Source organism: Schistocerca americana, chromosome 1, assembly GCF_021461395.2.
Source record: "Schistocerca americana isolate TAMUIC-IGC-003095 chromosome 1, iqSchAmer2.1, whole genome shotgun sequence".
NCBI classification, from domain to species: Eukaryota; Metazoa; Arthropoda; class Insecta; order Orthoptera; family Acrididae; genus Schistocerca; species Schistocerca americana.
The window spans coordinates 386980447-387006218 of record NC_060119.1 but is presented as its reverse complement, the minus strand read 5'-3'; the positions used below and the strand labels follow the sequence as shown (position 1 = coordinate 387006218).

Genomic DNA, 25772 nt, shown 5'->3' with positions numbered 1-25772 from the left:
CCGTTTGTTGACTCCTACCACATCTGTGTGCATGCCCAATGGCAGCTTTACTCCTCCCTGGGGACCTTCAAAGAACAAGATTTCTCCATTTGTGATGACCAGGTGGAATATCTCACAAACATTATCCTTACTGCTGCAGAATGTTCTCCCATTCCTCACACTTCCTCTTTACCATGAAGTGTCCCATTCCTGTGGTGCACTAAGGCATGCGGCGATGCAATTCACACACGGAGATGTGCTCTCTACATTTTTAATGGCTATCCTGCGATAGCAAACTGCATTCACTATAAACAGATGCATGCAAAGTGTCGTCGTGCTCTTCGGCATACCAAAGAGCTAGCTGGATTTCATTCACTAGTTCATTTAACAGTTCCACCCCTTCCCCTGCCATATGGGCCAACCTCCTATGACTCTCTGGGACCAAGATCCATTCCGAATTTCTGGCCTGACGATGTTATTGTGGACCGTATTGGTATCTCCAACACCTTGGGCCACCATTTTGCGGAAATTTTGAGCTCATCTCACTATCACCCTGCCTTCCTCCATTGGAAACGAGTGGAGAAGGCAAGGGCGATACCTTTCTCTTCTCCAAATCGTGAGTGCTTCAATGCCGCCTTTACTATGAGGAAGCTAGATCATGCTCTGAGTTCATTCCGATCCTCCTCCCCAGGGCCAGATGCAATCCGCATTCAGATGTTGCACCACCTTCCTCTTGTGGGCAGGCGCTTTCTTATTACCACATATAACTGCGTATGGCCAGAGGGCACATTTCCCAGATGCTGGCATGAAGCCACCGCCATACCCACACCTAAGCCTGGTAAGGACAGAAACCTTCCTTCTAGCTACTGCCCCATCTCTCTTACCAGCTGCGTTTGCAAGGTGACAGGATGTATGATTCATGTCCTGCTGGTATGATGGCCTGAGTCTCGCACTTTACTGACACAGCTCAGCATTCTGCAATTGACCATCTTGTTACTTTGTTCACCCATATCCTGACTGGTTTTCTGTGGATATCCTAGACTGTGGCCATGTTTTTCAATTTGGAGAAGGCCTACGACACCTGCTGGAGAACTGGTATCCTCCGTACCCTTTACTCATGGGGCTTCCGTGGCCGCCTGCCCTGTTTCCTTCAGGCATTTTTAAAAGTTTTCAAGGTGCATGTGGATTCTACCTTGTTGGACACCTTTATTCAGGAAAACGGTGTGCATCAGGGTTGTGTCCTGAATGTCGTCCTCTTTGCTGTCGCCATTAACCCTATAATGGCCTGTCTCCCCGCCGGGCATCTCCAGCTCCCTTTTTGTTGATCATTTTGCCATCTACTGCAGTTCTCCACGGACCTGTCTCACTGAGTGGCGTCTTCAGCAATGTGTTGATTGTCTTTACTCCTGGAGCATCAACAGTAGCTTTCACTTTGCCACTGACAAAACTGATTTTATGAATTTCTGGTGACGCAAGTGGTTTCTCCGACCATCTTTACATCTTGGGCCTGTTGCCCTTCCGTTTGTTGAAAATACAAAATTCCTGGGGCTCATCCTCAATAGGAAACACTCTTGGTCCTCCCATGTGTCTTGCCTAGCAGCCTGCTGTGTGCGGTTCCTCAATGTCCTACGTGTCCTTGGCGGTACTTCCTGGGGCCTGGGGTGCTGATCGAACCACCCTCCTCCGTTTGTACCAGTCCCATGTCCACTCAAAACTCGACCATGGGTGCTTTGTTTATGCGTCTGCACACCATCCCTCTTACGCCATTTGAACGCTATCCACCATCATGGCGTCCATTTTTGTATGGGTGCCTTTTACAATAGCCTCTTTGAGAGTCTGTATACTGAAGCTGATGAACTACCACTGTCCTACTACTGTGACTTTCTCCTCAGCAGGTGTGCATGCCATTTGTCTGCCATGTGTGGCCACACATCCTATGCCTCCTTCTCTGATGATGATGCCTTTGACTGTCAGTACGGGGTGCGTCCCTCTTCTCTGTTACCTCCTGGAGTCTGCTTTCAGCACTTGCTACGGTGGCTTAACTTCACACTACCTGAAACTTTCCCAGTGGATGTGAACCCTTCACCACCTTGGCTTCGTGGTGCGGCCCATGTTAATCTTGGCCTTCATTTGCTTCCTAAGGACACTACTCCAGCCTTGCTCTCCTTGCTCTATCGCCTTCAGTTTTACGACCTTCGCATGGAACTTCACGATAGTATCTTTGTGCACACTGATGGCTCTTCGACTGACCATGGGGATGGGTGTGCCTTCATCATTGGAACCCATGTCTTTCAATATCGGCTTCTGGCACACTGCTCAGTATTTACAGCCGAGCTCTTCGTCTTGTATCAGGTCATGGAATACACCCGGTGACACAGCCTTTTCAATTGTGTCCTCTGCTCAGACCTTCAAAGTCTATGTATGCTGTACACTGCCTATCCCTTAGTGCAACGGGTCCAGGAAAACTGTCACTTGCTCACTCTTGCTGGAGCCAGTGTGGTGTTTCTGTGGGTTCCTGGTCATGTCGGTCTGCCAGGAAACGAGGCTGCTGTACTGTTGCCAAGGCTGCAGTCCTCATACCTCAGCCTGTGAGTACCTATATTCCCTCTGATAATCTCTGTGTTGCCGGCTGTCAGAAGGTGGTGTCCCTTTGGCATGGCCAATGGTCCTTCCTTCATAGGAATAAGCTCCGGCTTATTAAGCCTCTCCCAGCAGCTTCGACAACCACCTCTTGGCCCTCCTGCGAGGAGGAGGTCATTTTAACTAGGCTGCATATTGGGCACTTCCTTTTGTAGCCATTGTCATTTGTTAAGTGGCGCTATCCCACCAATTTGTACACATTGTGCCCAAGTTGTAACTGTCCGCAACTTCCTGATGGAATGCGCATTTTTTAACCGTTTACGATCCCACTTGGGCTTGCCGTTTGATTTATTGGCCGTTTTAACAAATGACATGCGGGCTGTGGACTGCGTTTTACTTTTTCTCCACCAAAGCAGTATGGCAAAGGCCATTTAATGTTTAGTTTTGGAACTCCGTTTCTGTGTGGTGCCTTTTGAGCCCTTTTTCCATGTGCCTGTTTTTAGCTGTCTGCTATTATGTCAGTTGGGGCTGACATATAGTCATTTTTTCACTCCTCTCTGTTTTTGTGTTCTGTAGCTTTGACTTGGACATGCACGACTCCGGTTGTTTTTTGCACCCATAAAGCAAAACAAAACCAAACAAACACACACACACACACACACACACACACACACACACACACACACACACACACACACACACTTATGCAAACACAACTCACATACATGACTGCAGTCTCAGGCAACTGAAACCACTCTGCGACCAGCAGAACCAGAGCATGATGGGAGTGGCGACTCGGTGGTGGTAAGTAGGCTGGGGTGGAGAGGGGGAGCCACTGTATGGTGGGGATGGTGGAGGTGCTGCAGGTTAAGCGATGGGCAGAGGAGATGTGTGGATGGGACCGGGGGGGGGGGGGGGGGGTAGTGGAAAAGGGTTGAAATAGAGAGAAATAAAAAGATTGGATGTGGTGGTGGAATGACAGCTTTGTAGTGCTGGAATGGGAACAGGGGCTGGATGCGTGAAAACAGCGACTAACGAAGGTTGAGGTTGGGAGGGTTATGAGAATATAGGATGTATTGCAGGGAAAGTTCCCACCTGTGCCAGTTCAGAAAAGCTGGTATTGGTGGGAAGGATCCATATGGCACAGGCTGTGAAGCAGTCATTGAAATGAAGGATATCATGTTTGGCAGCGTGTCCAGCAACAGGGTGGTCCACTTGTTTCTTGGCCATAGTTTGTTGGTAGCCATTCATGTGGACAGACAGCTTTTTGGTTGTCATGCATACATAGAATGCAGCACAGTGGTTGCAGCTTAGCTTGTAGACCACATGACTGGTTTCACAGGTAGCCCTGACTTTGATGGGATAGGTGATGTTAGTGACCGGAATGGAGTAGGTGGTGGTGGGAGGATGTATGGGACAGGTCTTGCATCTAGGTCTATTGCAGGGGTATGAGCCATGAGGTAAGGGATTGGGAGCAGGATTCTGGGTTTTTAGGAAGGATTCCTCTAGATGGCCCATCAATAGTGTGGCAAGAATGGTGCCATGTGCGTGCCCATAGCGGTACCCTGGATTTGTTCGTAGGTAAGCCTTCAAAGGAGAAGTTATTGTGGGTGAGGATATAGATGGTCATGGCGAGTAGGAAGGAGGTTGTTGACTTGGAATCTATCAGGTGTTGGAAAAGGTAGTGTTCAATAGTGGTAAGGCCATGGACATTAGGAATGTTAGTGTACAGGCAGGTGGCATCAAGAGTGACGAGCAGGGCACTGTGTGGTAAAGGGACAGGAACTGTGGAGAGTTGGTGGAGAAAATTGTTGTTATCTTTTGTATAGGTGGGTAGGTTTTGGGTAATAGGTTTAAGGTGCTTGTCTACAAGAGCAGAGTGTCTCTCAGTGGGAGCACAGTAACTGGCCACTATGGAGCATCTTGGGTGGTTATTCCCCTACGGGTCCGGGGATTAGAAGAAGTCTCACACATTTTGGCCTTATGTGATGTTCCCCTGTAGGGTTTGACCTCCATTCTTCAAAATTTTCCCAGAAGAGCGAGCCAATTGGGGAAGGGCGCCTTACATGGTGCATTGTGTCCAGCCTGCATTGACATCTTTAGAACACTTTCTCGTTGTCGCATTGCTGCCCTGGGAGCGTTTTCCACCAAGCACTATGCAGTGTTGCTTTCTGCGTCGACGATGATCATGGGCTTCTTTGCACCTGATATCCAGCATGGCAGCCAGTCCGTTGTGGTGTGGCCGTGGTCGTACAGGGTGTATACGACCCGGGACATCCGGAAAAAACCCGGGAATTTTTTCGTCCGGGAGAAAACTGGGAAAAACCCGGGAATTTTTCATTGTTTTAGTTACCAGTTAAATTTTTGTGATTTTGACTGTTAAGAACCAATATTCTAACGAAGGATATTACTGTATCCCGCTTCTGCAGAATAATACTGCAGCAACAAAATATGAACGAGAGAAAAAAAGAACAAAAATAAAACTTAAGCCGCGAAGGAAATGCGCCATATACAACAACAAAACACAGTTCACATACAAGCGTCTGCGAACCAGTGTGTCAGAGGCTTAAGGAAGAATATGCAGTGCTTCCTAACAACAAATTGCCTCTGATGAGCGGGACGTGACAGCTGTTTACATTAGATTCATTTGAGCAGTTGCGGGCCGGCTCTTGTACATGCGCAGTTCAGTCGCGTATGAGTAGTACCTTCTCCCGCTTCTGGCTACAGATCTAAATTGCCCGGTTCGGAAACATCGTAGATCCAGGCTGATGCACAGGGCAGTCTGAGTTGTAGTGGGGAGGTGGGTAGTCTCCACGTGACCTGTGTTTACGTTTAGTGATTTTGCTATTTCCTCTTCGTTTATTGCTCTCACATTAAATGAAAACAAAACGAATTTCTGTGGCTGAGAGCTACCAAATGAATTAAAATACGTTCGCATGATTACTGAAGTTTCAGGTTTTATTTTCTCCTTTCTGACAGTCAAGCATCAATCGCCTTGCAGAACAATGAAGTTATTTTTGTCGGTTTTCTAAAGAGATTTGGCTTTTATTAATCTTTTGCGCTGAGGCAGTCAGTTTATTTGAAACGAAGTGTTTAATTTCACACTGTTGGCTGGTTTCAACTGTTCGCTGCATTTCAAGTGCACGTTTTCCACCTTCTAGCTCGTATGGCATTATACCATATAAATAACCAAGCAGGAGATGATAGAGTATTGGTACTCCAGAAAATTTACATCCGAATCTGGACATACGATTGTGCACTTTAAGCCGAATTATGCATTTTAGTATGGTTCACGAAATTCCGATGCTCTTGAAGTATCCTTTGATGTCTTGTTTCTTTTATGACATCATGCAAGATCTTTTATTGTTATACACGTACGAACATGGGAGCTTCCTGCGTCATCGTAGCTGCGCAGGCGCAGTGACGCCTGGTATCTGGTGCTCTCTGGCAACTGCTGAAACGACCTATTTCTAACGGGTCACGGGAAAATTATGCGCATGGTGGTTTGAAAAGTGTTACTTTCAAAGTAAATTTTCTTTTACGCAAGATGAATTATGTGCGAGAATGTACCATGAATTTCTTAAATCACAGAGCGTTTGACTCTAATTTAAAAATCAACTCTTTGAGGACGGCCATCTAGAAGAATTTCGAGCCCAGAAGATCAGACATTTACGTCGTTATTAAAAATTTTACTGGCACAATTGTGTGATGTATCTTAAAGTGTAACACGCGCAAGAAGCTCAGCATTATATATGGGAGTTTAGCTTCTCTTGCAGCTTATTAATCTTCGAAACCAATATTATTCTTGAAAGCTTTGTTTTTCTTGTAGCAACACTATGTATATTGATTTAAACCATTAACTTTTATTTTTTGTGTATGCGCGCTACTGAAGATTGATCTTTGCTATTGGTTGACTACGTCACGTGTCCTATGGTGTCATCAGCTGGCGAGATCACGTGACATGAGCTGTGACTGGCTTACAAAAACGCGTCGTAATCTCGATTTCATTGCTTCGGAAAGTAACATACTGTGTTTGGTGGAATTCGAATTTGTACCTCAGTAACACGAAAAAATGGAGAGTACATGTTGCTGCACATCAAAGATCTTTCCAAAATGTGTCGCCCCCCCCCCCCCCCCCCCCAGGGTTTCGTTTTGAAAAGTGCCGGCAAATTCAATGTCTATGTAGAAAACCATAAACATTCTAAGGATTGATAAGTTTTACAGTGCCGAGGAAAAGTATACTGTCACTTAACACGGGAAAAAGGGAGAAAATGTATTTTCAACAGGGAAAAATCAGGGAATTTTTTTTCCTTGTCCATGTATACACCCTGTTTTAGCCCCCTGACCACACAGTGATCGCTCTGCTGATGCCTGCGCTGTTAACTCCCCACATATGCTGAGGAGTAGATGCCCTTCACTCTGGGACATTGGGACTCCCAGCAATGGCCACCCTGCCAAGTGGCCTTTGCTGTGGCTGGGTGGCACCCGTGGGGGGGGTTCCCTGGTAGGAGTGGGTGTGGCATAAGGGCGGATGACACGCGATGAAGTGTAGTCCATAATTACTTGCTGGTGGTGAAAAACCAGCAGTCTCTAAGCATTCATGAATTCAGTTCAATGCACAGAAGTACAACCCCAATCATTCCCCTCCCTGGCCACACCAGACTCAGGCCAAGGATGGCGGCAGATCTTATTCGCCCCGGTACCTTGTATGTTCAAGAGCTGATGGGGAATCTTTCATGACAACAAAGCCTCAGTTTTTTGTTGGGCATTTAGAGGACAAGTTTGGGAAGGTGGAAGGCTTGTCCAAAATGGGATCTGGATCAGTCTTGATCAAAACAGCATCCTCTGACCAGTCACGGGTGTTACTCACTTGTGACAAGCTGGGGGTGTTTCTGTAACCATCGTGCCCCATAAGAGCTTAAATATGGTCCAGGACCTTCTTTTGCAGTCTGACAATGAGCTGTGCGCCAATTTAGAGTGACGAGGTGTACAATTCATCTGACGTGGCCACCGGGGTCCGAGGGATAATCAGGTTGCCACCAGTGCCTTCATCTTGGCCTTTGAGGGTGATACATTGCCTGACAAGGTCAAGGTGATGGTCTACCGCTGTGATGTAAAGCCCTATATCCCTCTCCCGATGCAGTGCTTTAAGTGCTGGAAGTTCGGCCATATGTCTTCCCGCTGTACTTCCGGCATCGCAGGTCTAGTTGTGGATGCCCATCACATCCCAATACTCTTATGTGCCCCACCTCCGATCTGTGTCAGGTGCGGAGAGCACCATTCGCCTCGCTCGCCAGACTAAGGGATTCTCCAGAAAGAAAGGAAAAATCATGGAGTACAAGACCCTGGACCGATGATAACATCGTCTTATGCCACCGCTACAGCAGTTCTGGCACCATCAGCTCCACCAACCCCAGTCACCTCTCAGAGCTGGAAGACTACACTTGCTCCCTTGATGCTGGGGGGCATTTCCCTTCCTGTTGCTCCTACACTAACTTCTTTGGGGGCACACCCCCCCCCCCCCCCCCCAAACCATCAGGGACATCTGTCTCCACTTATAAGCCAGAGAAGCGTAAGTCTTATTCGGCTTCTCTCGCTAGGAAGGGGTCTCTTGGGTCACTCACTTCCCAGGTTTCTGGTAGTGGGAAAAATAACACCCGCCAGTGGCTGAGGAGCCCAAAAGCAGCTGGTCATAGGGCTTAGCACTCATTCTCAGTTCCGGAGACTGGGCCAGGGAAACCCAAGCAGCAGTAAGAGACAACCAAAAAGAAAGCCTCAACTACCAAGGAAACTGCGGTGACACCCACACCACTGCTACCTACAAGCTCTGCGTCTGAAGAAGGGATGGAGATTTTGGCACCCGCTGAGGGCCTAGATCTCGCCAGACCCTCAGACACAATGGATATAGACTGCTCAGGCAATAAGTCGGATGTAGCAGGTGACCCTGAGGCGTAAACTACCTCATTGAATGTTCCATGCCTTCCTAGTGTCATAATGACATCGTCCTCCAGTGGAATTGTGGCGGTTTTTTCCACCACCTGGCTGAGCTATGGCAACTTTTAAGCTTTAGACCTGTTATCTGCTTTGCCCTCCAGGAAATGTGGTTCCTGGCAATGCGGACCTCTGCCCTCTGCGGCTATAAGGGATATTACAGGAACCGTAGCGACTATAATAGAGTGTCGGGCGGAGTTTGCCTTTATGTCCTAAACTCAGCCTGTAGTGACACTGTGCCCCTTCAAACCCCTCTTGAAGCTGTGGCTGTCAGAATGAGGACAACACAGGAAATAACTGTCTGCAATGTATATCTTCTTCCAGATGGTGCAGTACCCCTGAAGGTATTAGCTGCACTGACTGATCAACTCCCTAAACCTTTTCTAATTTTTGGAGATTTTAACGGCCATAACCTCTTGTGGGGTGGCACTGTGCTTACTGGCTGAGATGTCAAAACTTTTACTGTCTCAGTTTGACCTCTGCCTCTTAAATGCTGGGGCCACCACACATTTTGGTGTGGCTCATGGTAGTTACTCGGCCATTCATTTATCAATTTGCAGCCCAGGACTTCTCCCATCTATCCACTGGAGAGCCCATGACGACGTGTGTGGTAGTGACCACTTCCCCATCTTCCTATCACTGTCCCAGCGTCGGGCCATGGATGCCTGCCCAGATGGGCTTTGAACAAGATGGACTGGGAAACTATCACCTCTGCTGTCATCATTGAATCTCCCCCATATGATAACATTGATGTGATGGTTGAGCAGGTGACTACAACAATTGTTTGTGTGCCAGAAAACGTTATCCCTCGCTCTTTAGTGCGCCCGAGGCTTAAGGCAGTCCCTTGTTGGTCGCCGGAAGTCACTGAAGCAATTAAGGAACATCGGCAAGCTCTACAGCAGCACCCTTCCCTGGAGCACCTCATAGACTTTAAACGGCTCCGTGTCCGCATTAGCCAGCTTATCAAACGATGGATGCGGGAGTGTTGTAGAGATACGTCTTGACCATTGGGTGCCGTACGTCAGCTTCCCAAGTCTCGGCAAAGATCAAACGTCTTTTCGGGTACCAGACTGCAACAGGTGTTCCTGGTGTTACCATAGATGGCGTTTTATCTGCCGATGCAAACGCGATTGCCGAGCACATTGCTGAACATTTCGTTCGGCCTCTGTGTCGGAGAATTACCCCCAGCCTTTCGTACTCTCAAATGGCAGCTGGAAGGGAACGTCCTCTCTTTCACTACATGCCACAGTGAATCCTATAATTCCCCATTTACAGAGTGGGAGCTCGTCAGTGCCCTTGAACATTACCCCGACACAGTTCCTGGACCAGATCAGATCCACAGTCACATCTCTCATCTGACTACAAGCAACATCTACTCGTTGTCTTCAACTGGATCTGGTGTGATGGCATCTCTCCATCGCAATGGCGGGAGAGCACTATCATTGCGGTGCTCAAACCTGGTAAACCCCTTCTTGATGTGGATAGCTAACGTCCCATCAGCCTCACTAACATTCTTTGTAAGCTGCTGGAACTCATGGTATGTCGGCAGTTGGGTTGGGTCGTGGAGTCATGTGGCCTACTGGCTTCATGTCTGGGTGGCTTCCGCCAGGGTCGCTCTACCACAGATAATCTTGTGTCCGTCGAGTCTGCCATCCAAACAGCCTTTTCCAGTGGGCAACACCTGTTTGCCATCTTTTTTGATACACGTAAAGCATACGACACGACCTGGTGACATAATATGCTTGCCACATTGTATGAGTGGGGTCTCAGGGGCCCGCCCCCAATTTTTATCCAAAACTTCCTGTCGTTTCGTACTTTGCATGTCCAAGTTGGTGCCTCCCATAGTTCCATCCATATCCAGGAGAGTGGAGTCCCGCAGGGCTCTGTATTGAGTGTCTCTCTATTTTTAGTGGCCCTTAACAGTCTAGCAGCAGCTGTCGGGCTGTCTGTCTATATGCAGACGACTTCTGTGTTTCATATTGTTCCTCCAGTACTGGTGTTGCTGAGCATTGCCTACAGGGAGCCATCCTCAAGGCGCAGTCATGGTCTCTAGCCCACGGCTTCCAGTTTTCAGCTGCGAAGTCTTGTGTCTTGCACTTATGTCAGCATTGTGCCATTCATCCAGACCCAGAACGTTACCTTCATAATGATCCACTCTATGTAGTGGAGACATATCAGTTCTTAGGACTGGTTCTGACTCTCGATTGACTTGGCTCCCTCATCTTCGTCAGCTTAAGCAGAAGTGCTGGCAGCACCTCTGTGCCCTCCATTGCCTGAGCAACACCAATTGGGGTGCAGATTGCTCTGTGCTGCTGCGTCTCTACAGAGCCCTTGTCCAATCCAGAATTGGCTATGGGAGTGTGGTTTCTGGTTCGGCAGTGTCCCAGCATTGCATTTACTTGGCCCTGTGCATCACTGCAGGGTTCGACTAGTGACAGGAGCTATTAGGACGAGTCCAGTGACTAGCGCACTGGTGGAGGCTTGGGTCCCTCCATTGCAGGTCAGATGTGCACAACTGCTTGCCAGTTACGTTGCACACATTCGTATTTCTCCTGAGCATCTGAATCACTGTCTCCTTTTCCCACCCACGGCAGTTCGTCTCCCGTATCGGCAACCCAGGTCAGGGCTAAAGATTGCGGTTCGCGTGTGGTCCCTTCTCTCCGAAATTAAGTCCTTCCTTTTACCACCTCTACTTGTGGTCCGATCACGTACGCCTTCATGGTATACGCCTCGGCTGCAGCTTCGTCTGGACATTTCACGTGGCCCTAAGGACTTCATTAACCCTGCAGCTCTCCACTGTCACTTCCTCTCGATTCTACACATGTTCCAGGGCTCTGAAGTGGTTTACACCGAAGCCTCAATAACTGGTGGTCATGTAGGCTTTGCATATGTTCATGGAGGATGTATTGAACAGCACTCCTTGCCAGCGGGCTGCAGCGTTTTCACTGCAGAGCTGGTGGCCATATCTCGTGCTCTTGAGCACATTCGCTCATGCCCTGGCGCGTCATTTCTGCTGTGTACTGACTCATTGAGCAGCCTACAAGCTATCGACCAGTGCTACCCTCACCATCCTCTGCTAGCGTCCATCCAGGAGTCCATCTATGCCCTGGAATGGTCCCGTGGTACAGTGGTGTTTGTCTGGATCCCTGAACATGTCGGAATACCAGGCAATGAACTTGCCGACAGGCTGGTCAAACAGGCGACGGGGAACCGCTTCTGGAGTTGGGCGTCTTCGAAGCTGATCTGTGTTCTGTCTTACACCACGCGTGTTTCAGGCTTTGGGAGACGGAATGGCATAACAGTATGCACAACCTATGTATCATTAAGGAGACGATGAATGTGTGGAAGTCTTCCATGCGGTCTTCTCGCAGGGAACCAGTTGTCCTCTGCCGGCTCCGCATTGGCGATACATGGCTAACGCATGGTCACCTACTCTGTCGCGAGGACCCACCTCTGTGTCGCTGTGACTCCCAAACGACAGTCGTCCACCTCTTGCTGGACTGCCCAATTATAGCCACTCTTTGGTGGACTTTTAACTTTCCCAGCTCCCTACTTTCGATGTTGGGCGACGATGCCTCAGCAGCAGCTTTAATTTTAAGTTTTATCCGTGAGAGTGGGTTTTATACTTCTATATAGGTTTTAGCACATGTCCTTTGTCCCTTTGTGTCCTCCACCCTAATGCTTTTAGGGTGGAAGTTTTAATGTGTTGCAGAGTGGCTGGCTTCTCCTTTTTATTCTTGTGGTCGGCCAGCTACTGTAATCTGCTTTCTTGTATTACTCTCTTCTGTTTCTAATGTCTCTTTTGTGTCTCTGTCCAACCTTGGGTGGCTAGATTTATGGACTTGAGTATAGTGATGCAAAAGAAAATAGTAACAAAAGAGTACAGCACTGGGTTAGGACTGAAGAAAAGCTGTCAGACAAAAATCAAACAAAGGAAAATTGTAATAGACCTAGATGCAAGACCTGTCCCATACATCCTCCCACCACCACCTACTCCATTCTGGTCACTAACATCACCTATCCCATCAATGGCAGGGCTACCTGTGAAACCAGTCATGTGGTCTACAAGCTAAGCTCCAACTACTGTGCTGCATTCTATGTAGGCATGACAACCAACAAGATGTCTGTACACAGGAATGGCCACCGACAAACTGTGGCCAAGAAACAAGTGGACCACCCTGTTGCTGAACATGCTGCTAAATGGGATATCCTTCATTTCAATGATTGCTTCACAGTGAGTGCCATATGGATCCTTTCCACCAACACTAGCTTTTCTGAATTGTGCCGGTGGGAACTTTCCCTGCAATTCATCTTATGTCCTACGTTCCAGTAACCATCTCAGCCTCAACCTTCGTTAGTCACTGTCCTCAGCCATACAGCCACTTCCCTGCTCCCATTCCAGCCCTACACAGCCATTATTCCACCGCCACACCCAGTTTTTAAATTTTCTCTAATACCCTTTCCTTTTCCACTACTCACCCCCCCCACCCCCTCAACATCACTTCTGCAGGCCCGCGGGTAGGACAGGCCTGAGGTATTCCTGCCTGTTGTAAGAGGTGACTAAAAGGAGCCTCACACCTTTCGGCCTTTATGTGATGGTCCCCTGTAGACCTCCATTTTTCAAAATTTTCTCGAAGAGCGAGCCAGTTGAGGAAAGGCATCTTAGATGGTGCATCATGTCTGTCGTGTATTGAGATGTTAAGCCCACTTTCTCGTCGCGGTATTGCAGTCCCACTCATCCTCCATCTCTTGAGCGAGGAAGCCTTCCAGGGTGCATTTTCCTCCACTCAATATGCAGTGTCGTTTTCTGCGCCTACGAAGACCGTGGAATTCTTTGTGCCTCATATCCAGCATGGTAGCCAGTCTGGTGTGGTGGGGCTGCCATGTACCCTGTTGGTTGTAGCCCCCTGTAACACCCAGGGATCGCTTTGCTGATGCCTGTGCTGTTAACTCCCCAGGTATGCCAAGAAGTAGATGCCCGTCACCCTGGGGCATTAGGACTGCTGGCAGTGGCCATCCTACCAGGTGGTCTTTGTTGCGGCTGGGTGGTGCCCAAGGGGAGAGCCTGTGGTCGGAGTGGGTGGCATCAGGGCAGATGGCGCTAGATGAAGCGTATCACGTCATCACTTGCTGGTGATCAAATTCCAGCAGTCTCTCAAGTGTTTCAAGTCTCAGTTAAATACAAGGAAGTATGATTCTAAATCGTACCCCTCCCTGGCCACAACATGGGAGGAATGCCAGGCTAAGGATGACAACGAACCTTATTCGCACTGGTACCTCATATGTACGAGAGCTGATGGGGACTACTTTGTCTCGATGAAGCCTCATTTTTTGTAGAGCATTTAGAGGACAAGTTTGGGGAGTTGGAGGGCTTGTTCAAAATGCGGTCAGGGTCAGTCTTGTTAAAAATGGCGTCCTCTGCCCAGTCACAGGCATTACTCACTTGTAACAAGCTGGGGGATGTTTCCGTTACCATCAAGCCTCGTAAGAGCTTAAATATGGTCCAGGGTATTATATTCCACAGGGACCTTATTTTGCAATCTGACGACAAGCTGTGCGCCAACTTAGAGTGACTAGGAGTTCATTTTGCCTGGTGCATCCATGGGGGTCCAAAGGATAATGAGGTTGCCACCGGTGCCTTCATTTTGGCCTTTGAGGGTGACACATTACCCGAGAATGCATCGCGTGCGATGCATTCTCTCCAAACTGGAGTCCTTCCCTTTACCACCTCTACTTGAGGTCAATTCACGACAACCTCCATGGTGTACACCTCGACCAAAACTTTGGCAGGATCTTTTGCATGGCTCTAAGGACTCCATTGACCCTGCTGCTCTCCGCTATCACTTCCTCTCGTTTCTTGACGTGTTCCGGGGCTCTGAAGTTGTTTACACCGATGGTTTGATGACTGATAGTAATGTTGGCTTCGCTTGTGTCCACTGAGGCCATATTGAACAGCATTCCTTGCCCGATGGCTACAGTGTATTCACTGCAGAGCTTGTGGCCATATCTCGTTCAATTCAGTACATCCGTTCCTGTTCTGGTGAGTCGTTTATTCTCTGTTCTGACTCCCTGAGCAGCTTACAAGCTATCGGCCAGTGGTACCCTCACCATCCTTTGGTAGCGAACATCCAGGAGTCCGTCTCTGCCCCGGAATGGTCCAGTCATTCAGTGGTGTTTGTGTGGACACCAGGATATGTTGGGATCCCAGGCAACGAACTTGCTGACAGGCTGGCTCAACAGGCTAGGCAGAAACTGCTCCTGGAGAGGCATCTCTGAAACTGACATGCATTCCGTCTTACACCGCAAGGTTTTTCGGCTTTGGGAGATGGAGTGGCATGACAGTATGTGCAACTAATTGCATGTCATTAAGGAGACTGTGAATATGTGGAAGTCTTCTCTGCGTCCTTCTCACACGGAATCAGTTAATCAGTTGTCCTTTGTCGACTCCGCATTGGCCATACGTGACTCACACATGGTTACCTCCTCCGTCACAAGGACCCACCTTTGTGTCGCTGTGGCTCCCAAATGACAGTTGTCCACCTCTTGCTGCACTGACCACTTTTAGCTGCTCTGTGGCAGACTTTTAACTTTCTCAGCACCCTATCTTCAGTGTTGGCAACAGTGCCTCAACAGCAGCTTTAGTTTTATATTTTATTTGTGAGGGTGGGTTTTATTATTTGATATGAGTTTTAACGCATGTCCTTTGTCCCTCTGTGTCTTCTACCCTAGGGCTTTTAGGATGGAGGTTTTAATGTGTTGCATAGTGGCTGGCTTCTTTTTTATTGTTGTCATCAGCCAGCCATGTTAATCCGATTTCTTATTTTTAATCTCCTCTCTCAGTTTCTTGTGTGTCTCTCTGGTTTTCTTGTCCTGTTTTGTCCATTGTAGTGTTTGTCGTTCTTCTGTCGTTCTTCTGGTTCTTTCTTTCTCCTGTTATTGTGCTGTACGTCTTCTTTGTTTTCTTTTTTCCCTTGGGTAATTGTTCTCCTGGGAACAAGGGATCGATGACCTCACAGTTTAGTCTCTCCTCTCCCCCCCTCCCTTTTAAACCAACCAACCAACCAACCAACTCCCCCCCTCCCCACCTCTCCCCTGCCCTACGCCTAGCCTGCAGCATTTCATTGTCCACCATACCCACCATACTGTCCCTCTCGCTCCCCACACCAGCCTCCTCCTTACCATCATGCACTGGTGCTGCTGCTCGCAGTGTGGTTTCAGTTGCCTGAGACTGCAGTCATTTGTGTGTGTGTGTGTGTGTGTGTGTGTGTGTGTGTGTGTGTGTGTGTGTGTGTATCTATCTATTGTTGATGAAGGCCATTGGCCGAAAGCTTTAAGAGTGAAAGTCTTTTTGTTGTGCCTCTCTGTGACTCAGTGTTTCCACTATATGGTGAGTAACAACTTTCATTCACATAATATTGTCACTGTAGTCAATTTCATACTTCATTATGAATGTTTCAACATTTGATGACAAGGATTTTGATAGTCTCATCTGGGTTGGGGGGCTTCTTTTAGGTCCTACACTAATACTCTTGGTATCCTTGAGGTATAATTATCTAGACAGGATGGAGAGTCCCCTAATCTAAATACACTACTTGTTCACCCCATAAACCCTTAGCTACCTGGGGAGTAGCACCTGATATGTAGTTAACCACTGCCCCATTTTGGGGGAACCCACACTTCTCAACACTATGGAATAAGCCTGAGAAGTCACAGTAAAAGAACCTTCAAAGCCTTCATTCAAATCTTCCACTTGATTCAGAACTAGAGGTCTATAATGACCTCTAGGGACAATGTTACAGATTATGACCTTTATTGAAATTCCATGAGCAAGGGAGTTTTTCAGCCTCTCTGCCAGTCATGGGAATGATCCATTGTAACTTGCTGTCTGTCACTGTACCTAATAACATCACAGGAAGTACTACGTCTGGCCTTGTTTCATCAAAAAATATGACAATATGTTCTCTTGTTTGTTCGTTATTGAAACCTGCGTGCGTTGATATTTTCAGCTCTACGGCTATATCATTTTCCATGTACTATATCATTGATATGCTTTTAAGTGTTGTTCTCAATTAAACACCTGTGAACTTTTATATTAAACGAAGAAATATTGCTTTCAAAGCCTTTTCTACTAATGGTTGTGGTTTTATTAACCTTTTGTTTGTAACATTTAATGCACTTTCATCATAGACCTAACAAGCTGCGAACTTTTCTTCTTCACTTATAGCCCAGTCAGCTTCTCCAGTTAAAGGTTTAAATGTGCCTTGGTAAATCCATTGATACATGCAATGTAGTGTAAAAAAAAAGTAAAAGACACACTTCATGACTTGACTTCATACAAACAATTATAACCTCAAACATACTTCTCTTTTTCTATTCTTTGCTTCTTTAAACTCTATTCATTTATTTGTCAGAACTAAATGAAACAAATGGACTACTTATAGTACTAGGCCTACATGTTCACTTTATGCAGAGTTATGGCACAGTGATTGATGGGAGTAGCTGTTTCAGGTCACTCAGTCAGTGCTAACAGCTTTCTCAGCACACCTAACCTGGTCAGTCATAGTTAGCAAATGGCGAAGTGTTCAGTGCATCTACAAGCTCGTAAACAAAAGCTGACGTAACACAGAGTTAGAGATCACAGAAACATTTTATGTAATCAAATTTGAAATATTTTAAATTTGTAGTTGCCCAATAAAGATACTCTTCCCACACATTATTGGAAGCTAAGGTTGGTAGTGACCGGGAACAAGTGAATATTGGTCAGAAGTCATACACCTTCAATTGAAAGAGCTAGTCCCATCAGCCACTGTGCTACAGCTGTAGTCTTTCATAAAATGAACTAATGTCAGACGATACCTAATATTTTAGACTACTTGCAAAGAGTTTTTACCAAAGGAAAGTCTAACTTTAATACGAAGCCCGTAAGCCTTAAAATTGTCTAGTACATCAGCACACTTATTTTACTTGCACACAGTATCTCCTTTTCATTTCGGGCTGTTAGTGTATTCATTGCAAAAAGAATCCCAGTACCTTCTCAGATTTTTTTTCTGAGGTAGAAAAGTCTGGTACTGGATCCTGCTTATGAATCCTTGTGTGAACTATTTTATTTAAATGTGTTGCAGGTTTATTGCCCATTTTATTTTTGTTTTCATCCCTTTGTTGTACTTTCTTGCATTTAACGGAGAACTACTAAATTTATACAGTACCTTCATTTCTGCGAAAATGTTGTTTACAGCTACTGTTACCTTTTTTAGGATTTGCAAGAAGAATGCTCAAGTCGCTAAGGCTACAAAGCGTACTCAGTGGCAAGAAACAACATTTTTCAAAACAGAGGTACATACTCATTCCGTGTCAAGATGTAATATGAATATCAATTCTGTCAAAAGCTACTAACATGGAGTTCTCATTAAATGAAAGTAATGGAAAACATATGCAAATGAAGATAAAGTACAATACAAGCAATAAAACTGCAATGCATTTAAATTGAATGATTCACACGCAGACTTGTCAGCAGGAATTAGTATGCATGAGTCCACAGAACACCATACAACAAAGGTAAATTCTGTTTGATATGAAACAAAAACAAATATGATTCTGTTTGATTTGAAACAAAACAAATATGGAATCATTTACCCAGTATTACCTATTGCAGAATATATATTTACAATACAATTCAACCAGCTTCTGTTTACTACAAAATGAACGGATTGATAAACTTGCAGTGCTCAAAGTGACCTGGCAGCAAACTATAGTAGTGTTGCGGGAAGTCCCTATATAAGTTTCCCCCCTGGGCCAGAGTGCCAAGCTGTTGTTGAGGCTATGTGTCTACTGATGTGGTATGTTTATGAGATATTAAGCAGAATAATGAAAACCACTTGTGTCTGTTGGTGATATTGGGTTCAGAGTTTGTTGGTGCATGGTCGTCAGAATAATGGTCATATAATATAATTTATTGTTACTGCCTGACGGCTAACAGCGATGCATGTATTGGAAAGTGTGTATACATGTGTACTTATAATGTGAATAAGGGCAAGTTTCAGTTTAATAAGTAGTGTTTCAATACAATTGCTTTGAGTGAAGAAATGTTTATATCTTACTGACAATAGGCATATTGTATGACATTATAGATGAGTGTTTGGTATTTGCTACTGTCCTTTACCAATGAAGACTTACAGGCGGCTGCTATGTTCAGACAATCTCCAGTGAAGAATTGTGCAGAGAAGGATAAACTGGGTGAACTGTTAAAATTAAAAACTGATTTTGAGAGAACTAGAGGTACATACCGACAATAGGTGGGACAATACCCATTGCCAAGGGGAGGGGCAGTGCAGTGGACCAGGCAGCCAGAATGGAATTGAATTTTCAAACTGCAAATCGAACAAATACAGTACATTCGCAAATGCGAAATAGTGGAAGAAACTAAACATAAGGGATCAGCCTTCTAAGTCACAGAGCACACCACACTATATGACAGTAGCAGCACAAGATGATCAACAGTAAGTTTGCAGTAAACAGATTATTCAAAGTTAACTATGTAGAACTGTACTTTACGTGTTTGGCCAAATTGTTAAACTTGCTTTATTAAAAAATTATTCATCACAGCTGAAACTGGAGATAATGTTAAATTCAGTGGACATCTTGTTAAGGGCCATGAGAAGGGCAACAAAAGGACTAAATGTAATTAGTGGCTTGAGTTATCCTTCTGTTCCTCCCCCCCTCTTTGTGTTGCACGTCCACTTTTTTCTAGCAATGTGTTGTTTTCCATTAATGCCACCTCCTTTTTCTCCTGTAACCATAATAAAGGGTGAAATGTGTACAGTGGAAGCTTTAGTACTGCCAAATCTGTGTGCACATTGCATATTACCAGCAGACTGGATGACAGAATGTCAATCCTCCTCCTCCTCCTCCTCCTCCTCCTCCTCCTCCTCCTCTTTTCCCAAGTATAGTTTTCCTAAAAATATACATAAAAATCTAGTACACTTACTTTCTGAACATGCCTCATACTTCCAACAAATAACATACAATGCCAGTCAGGATGTCGCATTCCAATGCAGATGGGAATTACCAGTGAGTGTGTGGTTGAACTTTGGGTTTAATAACATCGGAGTGCCACAGCCCCTCTCTTTTCTTTCCGCTCCTGGGCAGCATCCACTATCTTCGGCTTGTAATACAGTGACAGGTCAGAGAATGTGCACTACATGTTTCAGCATTTAAATGTGGAATCCAAAACCTACCTCCTTATTCCTTTTAATAGAATCTACTAACACCCTATTTCCAGGCGGAGTGCATTCCTAATTCCTCCCCAAAAGATTGGAAAGGACCATGTCAACTCAAGTAGTTATTAGAGTGTAAAAGATGTCAGTTACATAGGAAAGACATTGGAACAAATAATTAACAGCCACTTAGGACAGACACTTTGATTCTGAAACTTCTTGGCTTCCTACTTTGTGGTTTCCATAGATAATGCTCCACGCTTGATAATCTAATACTACTGGAGGCAGCAACACAAAAAAGCCTTTGCATAGGCAGCACTTGACAGGAATGTTTTTCGATTATAATAAATCTTATGATACGACATGATATAGGCCTCTATACAATATCATCAAACAGCTACATGGATGGGGCTTCCAGGATATTCTCCCCAGTATAATGCAAACCATCAGAGGGTATTATAAGTGTAGAATTGCAACGCACTCTCAGACTGGTATACGCAGGGAGAATCTTAAGCGTTGCCCTTTTTGCAGTAACCATTAATGGTATAGTGTGTAATGTCAGGACTCCAGCCAATGGTCTCTTTTTGTGGATGATTTTTCGATCTTTCATTTGTCTTCTAGTCTTGAGGTAGCTGCTCGGTAACTGCAACCAACATTGAGAAGGCTAATATTTTGGGCTAGAACTTCAGATTTCAAAATTACCTCTGATGAATGTGTTAAATAAAGTTTAATTGTGTATATTGTGAGCTACACTTAAATATAATGCTTGAACAGTATTGCCATTTTAAATTTTATGCAGGTTTCCTTACAATAAACAAGTGTTCTGAATCTTCTACTGATCACGTTTAAACATTTTTCTTCTTACTGCCCTACGTATTGAGTTACAGTGAGACAGCATCAAAGTTCTGGCTCATCAGCTGGTTTCAGAGGCCAGTATTATGCAGGTTACAAAGCAATGAAGATTAGATGCTTTACTGTTTGATGCAGAGGGCTTACCTCTTCTGAAGGTAACAGTAATGCACTTAACAGTTAAATCTCCGTTGACAGCATTTTGTCAAAGCAACATCCCCCCCCTGCCTATTGTAAGAGGTGACTAAAAGGAGTCTCATACTTTTCGGCCCTATAAGTTCAGGTCCCAATTTATGGTTTGACATGTCACTTTCCAAATTGTACAGTAGTGCAGGCCATATGGGGAAGGACGCCTTATGTGGTGCAGGAGTTATCCATAGTGTCCTTAGATTCAATCTCCTGAACCTCTTGTCACGGTTTCGCAACTCCACCTGCAATTCAACTATTTGGGCGAGGACACTTTCCAGGGTATGTCATCTTCTTTCGTTCTCTCCTGTCCTCTTTCACCCCCATGACAATATTGGATTTCTCTGCGCCCAATATCCAGCATGGTAGCCAGTCCGTTGTGGTGGGGCCATCATGTACCAATTTGGTAATAGCCCCCCGACAACACAGGGATTGCACTGCTGATGCCTGAGCTGTAAACTCCCCATGTATGCCAAGGAGTAGATGCCTGTCTTCCTGGGGCATCAGGACTCCCAGCAACGGCCATTATGCCAGGTTGCCTTTGCTGTGGCTGGGTGGCACCCATAGGGAGCGCCCCTGATCCGAGTGGGTGGCATCAGGCCGGATGACCCACAATGAAGCGGACTAAATCATCTCTTGCTGGTGACCGTAAGGCGCTATCAATCTCTAAGAAGGGCAAGATTGAGTAGAATGCTGACAGATATGACCCTAAATTGTTTCCCTCCCTCGCTACACCATGGGAGGAATGTAGGGCTACAGAAAGAAGAGAGCCATATTCGCTTCGGTATTTAGTCTGTAGCCGAATGGATGGGGACTCCTTTATACCTATGAAGCCTCAATTTTTTGTTTAACATTTTGAAGACAAGTTTGGGGAAGTGACAGCACTGTCCAAGATGAGAAGCGGTGCAGTCTTGATTCAGACAGCATCCCCAGCCCAATCCTGGGCATTACTCGCTTGTGGCCGGCTGGGTGATATTTCTGTTTCCGTCACTCCCCATAAAAGCCTCAATATGGTCCAGGGGATTATTTTCCATCACGACCTCCTCTTGCAATCGGATGACGATCTCCGTGCCAATCTAGGATGGCTGGGTGTTCATTTTATCTGGCATCTTTACAATGGGTTGCTACCGGTGCCTTCATCGTGGCCTTTGAGGATGATTCATTGCCTGAAAAGGTCAAGGTGATGGTTTACTGCTGTGACGTTAAACCGTACGTCCCTCGCCTATGTGGTGCCGGAAATTCAGGCACATGTCTCGCCGCTGCATTTCCAGCGCCACGTCGTGACTGTGGGCGTCCACTGCATCCAGATATTCCGTGTGCACCTCCTCCCACTTGTATCATCTGTAGAGAGCAGCATTCCCCCTGTTCGCCAGACTGCACAGCACTCCAAAAGGAGCAGAAAATCGTGGAGTACAAGACTCTGGACTGGTTAATGTACCAAGAGACTAAATGTAAATTTGAACGATTACACTCCATTCGGTTGACGTCCACATATGCTGCAGCTACATTACCGTCACTGTCACAAGTACCTGTCGTACCACATTCTGTGCCACGAACAGTGGGCCCTCCGGGCCTCCAGAATACATCTGCTCCCTTAGTGGTGGGAGGAAAATCTCCTTGTGTTGCTCCCAAAGTACCTACTTCAGGAGCAAGGCCCCTCCAAATGCAGGAGACATTGGTCCTCTTCCCCCAAGCCGGAGAAGCAACAGCCTCCTCCAGCTCCTCTCGTGCCGAAGGGGTCCCTCGGGATCCTCTTTCCCAAGCTCTCCACTAATGCCACAGAGGACACTCACCAGTGGCTAATGGAGCCAAAAGCTGCTGGACGAAGAGCTTCACGGTCTTCCTCTGTGCCTGTGCCTCTGTGCATCGAGCCCCTAAAGAGAAGCGAGAGGGCAAGCAAACAAAGAAGACTGCTAAGAAAAAGGGCCCTCCGGTGGCCTCAACACCACCACTCCCTACCAGTTCTGCACCTGAAGATGAAGTAGAGATCTTAGCGTCCCCTGAGGACCGGGATCTCACTGGTGCCTCATCCACAATAGGAATGGATACAAATACTCAATCGGTGGCAGCAGGTGACCCTGAGGTGTAGCCTGCCTCCGTGTGTGCTTCATGCCTTCCCAATCTCACAATAACATCATCCTCCAATGGAATTGCTGTGGTTTTTTCCACCACCTGGCTGAGCTATGGGAACTGTTAAGCTCTTTACACCTGCTTTCTGCATTGCGCTCCAGGAAACTTGGTTCCTGGTAATGTGGACCCCTGCCCTCTGTGGCTATAGGGGATACTACAAGAACTGTAGCGACTATAATAGCATATCAGGTGGAGTTTGTGTCTATGTCCTGAACTCAGTAGGCAGTGAACCTATGCCACTTCAAACCCCTCTAGAAGCCGCAGCTGTCAGGATAAGGTCGACACAGGAAATAACTGTCTGCAACGTATATCTTCCTCCAGACGCATTGGCTGCACTGATTCATCAACTCCCTAAACCTTTCCTATTTTTGGGAAATTTCAACACCCATAACCCCTTGTGGGGTGACACCATGATTACTGGCCAAGGTAGAGATGTTGAAACTTTCCTGTCTCAATTCGACCTCTGCGTCTCAAATACTGGGGCTCCCACACATTTCAGTGTGCCTCATGGCACTTACTTGGCCATTGATTTATCCCTCTACAGACCAGGACTTCTTCCATCTATCCACTGGAGAGCCCACAATGACTTGTGTGGTAGTGACCACTTTCCCATTATCCTTTCACTCCCGCAGTGGCATTCCCCCGGACATCTACCAAGATTGGTTTTAAACAAGGCAGAATGGGAAGCTTTCACCTCTGCTGTCACCTTTGAATCTCCCCCACATGGTGCCTTAGATCTGGTAGTTGAGCGGGTCACTAGAACGATCGTTTCTGCGGCGGAAAACACGATCCCTTGTTCTTTAGGGTGCCCCCAGTGGAAGTCAGTACCTTGATGGTCGCCGGAAGAGGCCATAAAGAGTGTCGGCGAATCCTACAGTGACATAAGTGGCACCCTTCCCTAGAGCACCTAATAACTTTTAAATGGGTCCATGTCCGCGTTCACCATCTTATAAAAAGACGGAAACAGGAACGTTGGGAAAGGTACGTCTCGACCGTGGGGTGCCAAACATCACCTTCCCAAGTGTGGACGAACATCATATGTGTTTGTGGGTACCAGACCCCGGCAGGTGTCACTGGCATTAACGTCAATGGCGTGTTATCTACCGATGCAAACGCAATTGCCAAGCACTTTGCTGAGCACTATGCTTGAGCCTCCACATTGGATAATTAGCCCCCAGCATTTCGCAACCTCCAACAGCAGATGGAAAGGAAACCACTCTCATTCACTGAACATCACAGTGAACCCTATAATGCTTCATTTACAGAGTGGGAGTTCCTCAGCATCCTTGCACATTGCCCCGATACAGCTCCTGGGCCAGATCAGATCCACAGTCAGATGATCAAACATCTCTCGTCTGACTACAAGCGATATCTCCTTGTCATCTTCACTTGGATCTGGTGCGATGGCGTCTTTGCATTGCAATGGCGGAGAGCACCATCACTCCAATGCTCAAACCTGGCAAATACCCGCTTGATGTGGATAGCTATTGGTCCATCAGCCTCACCAACATTCTTTGTAAGCTGTTAGAACATATGGTAAGTCGGCGGTTGTGTTGGGTCCTGGAGTTACGTGGCCTACTGGCTCCATGCCAGGGCAGTTTCTGCCAGAGTCGCTCTACCACTGACAATCTAGTTTCCCTCAAGTCTGCCATCCAAACAGCTTTTACCAGACGCCAATACATGGTTGCCGTCTTTCTTGATTCACGAAAAGCTTAGAACATGAACTGGTAACATCATATCTCTGCCACATTATATGAGTGGGGTCTCCGGGGCCCCCTCCCAATTTTTATCAAAAATTTCCTGTTGCTTCGTACTTTCGATGTCCAAGTTAGTTGCCTCCCATAGTTCCCCCCCATATCCAGGAGAATGGGGTCCTGCAGAGCTCTGTATCGAGTGTATCTCTATTTTTAATGGCCATTAACAGTATAGCAGCAGCTGTCGGTCTGTCTGCCTGTATGCAGACAACTTCTGCATTTCGTATTGCTCCTCCAGTACTGGTGTTGGTAAGCGGTGCCCACAGGGAGCCATCCACAAGGCACAGTCATGGGCTGTAGCCCACAGCTTCCAGTTTTCTGCTGCGAAGTCATGTGTCATGCAGTTCTGTCAGCATCATACTGTTCATCCGGAACCAGAACTTTACCTTAATGACGATCCATTTACTGTAGTGGAGACGTATTGATTCTTGGGACTGGTTTTCGATGCCTGATTGACTTGGCTTCCTCATCTTCGTCAGCTTAAGCGGATGTGCTGGCAGCACTTCAATGGCCTCCGCTGCCTGAGCAACACCAACTGGAGTGCAGATCGCTCTACACTGCTGTTCAATCCCAACTTTACTATGGGAGTCTGGTTTATGGTTCGGTGGCACCCTCAGTGTTGCATTTACTCGACGCAGTGCACCACTGTGATGTTAGATTGGGAATGGGAGCTTTTAGGATGAGTTCAGTGACCAGCACCCTGGTGGAGGCCGAGTCCGTCCATTGAAGGTTAGGCGTGCAAAACTGCTCACCAGTTACGTTGCACCAATTCGTAGTTCTCCTGAGCATCTGAATTACTGTATCCTTTTCCCACCCACGGTGGTTCATCTCACGCATCGGAGGCCCAGGTCAGGGCTTAAGATTGCGGTTCGCGTCTGATCTCTTTTGTCTGAAGTGGAGTCCTTACCACCTATACTTGTGGACCATTCATGTTCACCTCCATGGTGTACACCTAGGCCGAAGCTTCGCCTGGACCTTTCACATGGTCCTAAGGACTCAGTTAACCCCGCAGCACTCTGCTGTCACTTCCTCTCTCTTCTTGACATGTACCGGGACCATGAAGTGGTTTACACCAATTGCTTGATGGCTG

The 25772-nt window shown here is 46.6% G+C and overlaps 1 protein-coding gene across 3 annotated transcripts in view; it reads left to right on the top strand.

The window, feature by feature from the left end:
- The window catches only part of LOC124601570 (ribosomal RNA processing protein 36 homolog), a 75117-nt gene that overhangs the window by 6178 nt on the left and 43167 nt on the right, over positions 1-25772 (top strand). The window contains exon 2 of one of the 3 annotated variants that reach the window (XM_047136254.1): positions 17805-17883. The exons of 1 other annotated variant lie outside the window; for it this stretch is intronic. In XM_047136254.1, coding sequence (XP_046992210.1) covers positions 17805-17883 — 79 coding nt within the window. Of the gene's footprint in view, positions 1-17804; positions 17884-18740; positions 19047-25772 lie in introns of those variants that run through there. One more of the 3 variants, XM_047136256.1, reaches the window with a different exon arrangement.